Source organism: Terrapene carolina, unplaced genomic scaffold (assembly GCF_002925995.2).
Source record: "Terrapene carolina triunguis isolate 2854851 unplaced genomic scaffold, T_m_triunguis-2.0 Scaffold34372, whole genome shotgun sequence".
NCBI classification, from domain to species: Eukaryota; Metazoa; Chordata; order Testudines; family Emydidae; genus Terrapene; species Terrapene triunguis.
In genome coordinates, this window is record NW_020698723.1 from 2,778 (window position 1) to 4,498 (window position 1,721).

General features: G+C 69.8%; 1 protein-coding gene across 1 annotated transcript; it reads right to left on the bottom strand.

The window, feature by feature from the left end:
* Positions 1 to 390: 390 nt before the first annotated feature.
* Positions 391 to 1,332, bottom strand: LOC112124141 (solute carrier family 35 member G3-like). The gene has a single exon (XM_024222680.2). The coding sequence runs from the start codon at positions 1,309 to 1,311 to the stop codon at positions 391 to 393; it is 921 nt and encodes a 306-aa protein (XP_024078448.2). The 5' UTR covers positions 1,312 to 1,332.
* Positions 1,333 to 1,721: the final 389 nt, after the last annotated feature.

The window sequence follows — 1,721 nt, forward strand, 5'->3', positions numbered from 1 at the left end:
CGGGTGTGTCCATGGGGCAGAGGGTCCCAGCTCGGCCTGGTACATGGAGATCTCCTCCGGGTGTGTCCATGGGGAAGAGGGTCCCAGCCAAGCCTGGTACATGGGGATCTCTCCAGGTGTGTCCATGGGGCGGAGGGTCCCAGCTCGGCCTGGTACATGGTGATCTCTTCCGGGTGGATCCATGGGGCAGAGGGTCCCAGCTCGGCCTGGTACATGGGGGTCTCCTCCAGGTGTGTCTATGGGGCGGAGGGTCCCAGCCCGGCCTGGTACATGGCGGTCTCCTCCAGGTGTGTCTATGGGGCGGAGGGTCCCAACTAGGCCTGTTACCTAGGGGTCTCCTCCGGGTGTGTCCATGGGGCACAGGGTCCCAGCCGAGCCTGCTCCCTGCCCTCACCCCTCCTCGTCCTCCCCCTCCTCCTCGTCCCGTGGGTGGCAGCTGACGTTCTGGGCGGCGATGATGGAGATGCTGCCCAAGATGACGCCCGCCCCCATGACGTCGAAGGGCGTCACAACCTCCCGCAGCACGTAGTACTGCACGGCCAGCGTCACCACCACCTCGGAGTGCAGCACCGCGCACACCAGGGCCGGGTGCGCCAGGGTGACGGCGTGGCTGGCGCAGAGGAAGGAGACCACGGCCAGAATCCCGATGGCCACCGTGCAGCTCCAGGTGAGCGGCTCGGCCGGCAGCACCGGCTCCTGCAGCAGGAACATGGCCGGGGCGCACACCAGGCCCCCCAGCACCCCAAAGGCAAAAGCCGCCGTGGGCAGTTTGGCCGGGAAATCCAAGGCCCGGAAGATGGCCAAGGCCAAGGCCAAGGCCACGCCGCCCAGGCAGGCCAAGGCGTAGCCGAAGGCGTCGTCCAGGCGGGTGCTGGGGTCCAGGCTGAGCAGATCTGGCACCACCATGATGAGCAGGCCCAAGGTGCTGCCCAGGAGCCCGAACCAGTCGTAGCCGCTCAGCGGCCGGCTCTCCACGCACAGGGCCAGCAGGGCCGAGCCCAGGGTGGAGGAGCCCTTGCGGATGGTGGCGGCGTTGCCGCTGGGCACGGCCACGAAGGAGCTGTAGGCGCAGGCCACGGAGACGACATTGGCGGCGGCGTGCAGGAGGAGGCGGCGGCGGGCCTGGGCGGGCCCCAGCAGCGGGGCCCGGCCGCAGCAGAGCCGGCAGGCGAAGGCCAGGTGGAAGAGGCAGCGGACCAGCAGGATCTCCAGCGAGGGGATGGCGGAGGCGTCGTGGGCCATGCGGGTGAAGGGGGCCACGAAGCCGGCTGGCACCCCACCCCCCAGCAGGGCCACCAGCAGCCCCTTCATGCTCTCCGAGAGGCGGTACCGGCGCCAGAGGGCCCAGCGGGCCGGGACCGCGGGGGAGCAGGGGCGGGAGGAGCGCAGCAGGGCAGCCAGCGGCCAGGATGGCGTGGGCGGGGCACTGGGGGGCCGCATGGCCAGCGGGGGGCAGCGCTCACACCGCAGCCTAGGGGAGAGAGGGAGGGAGGGGGAGGTGAACGGGGCATTGGCAAGATGTGCACCCCCCCCCCATGAGCATCTACTCCCATCCACACACCCTGTCCGTCGGTCTGTCCATCTCCATCTACCCCCATCCACCCACCCTGTCTGTCTGTCTGTCCAGCCCCCCTGCCCCCATCCACCCCCCCTGTCCGTCCATCCCCATCTACCCCCATCCACCCACCCTGTCCATCCATCTCTCCATCCCCATCTACCCC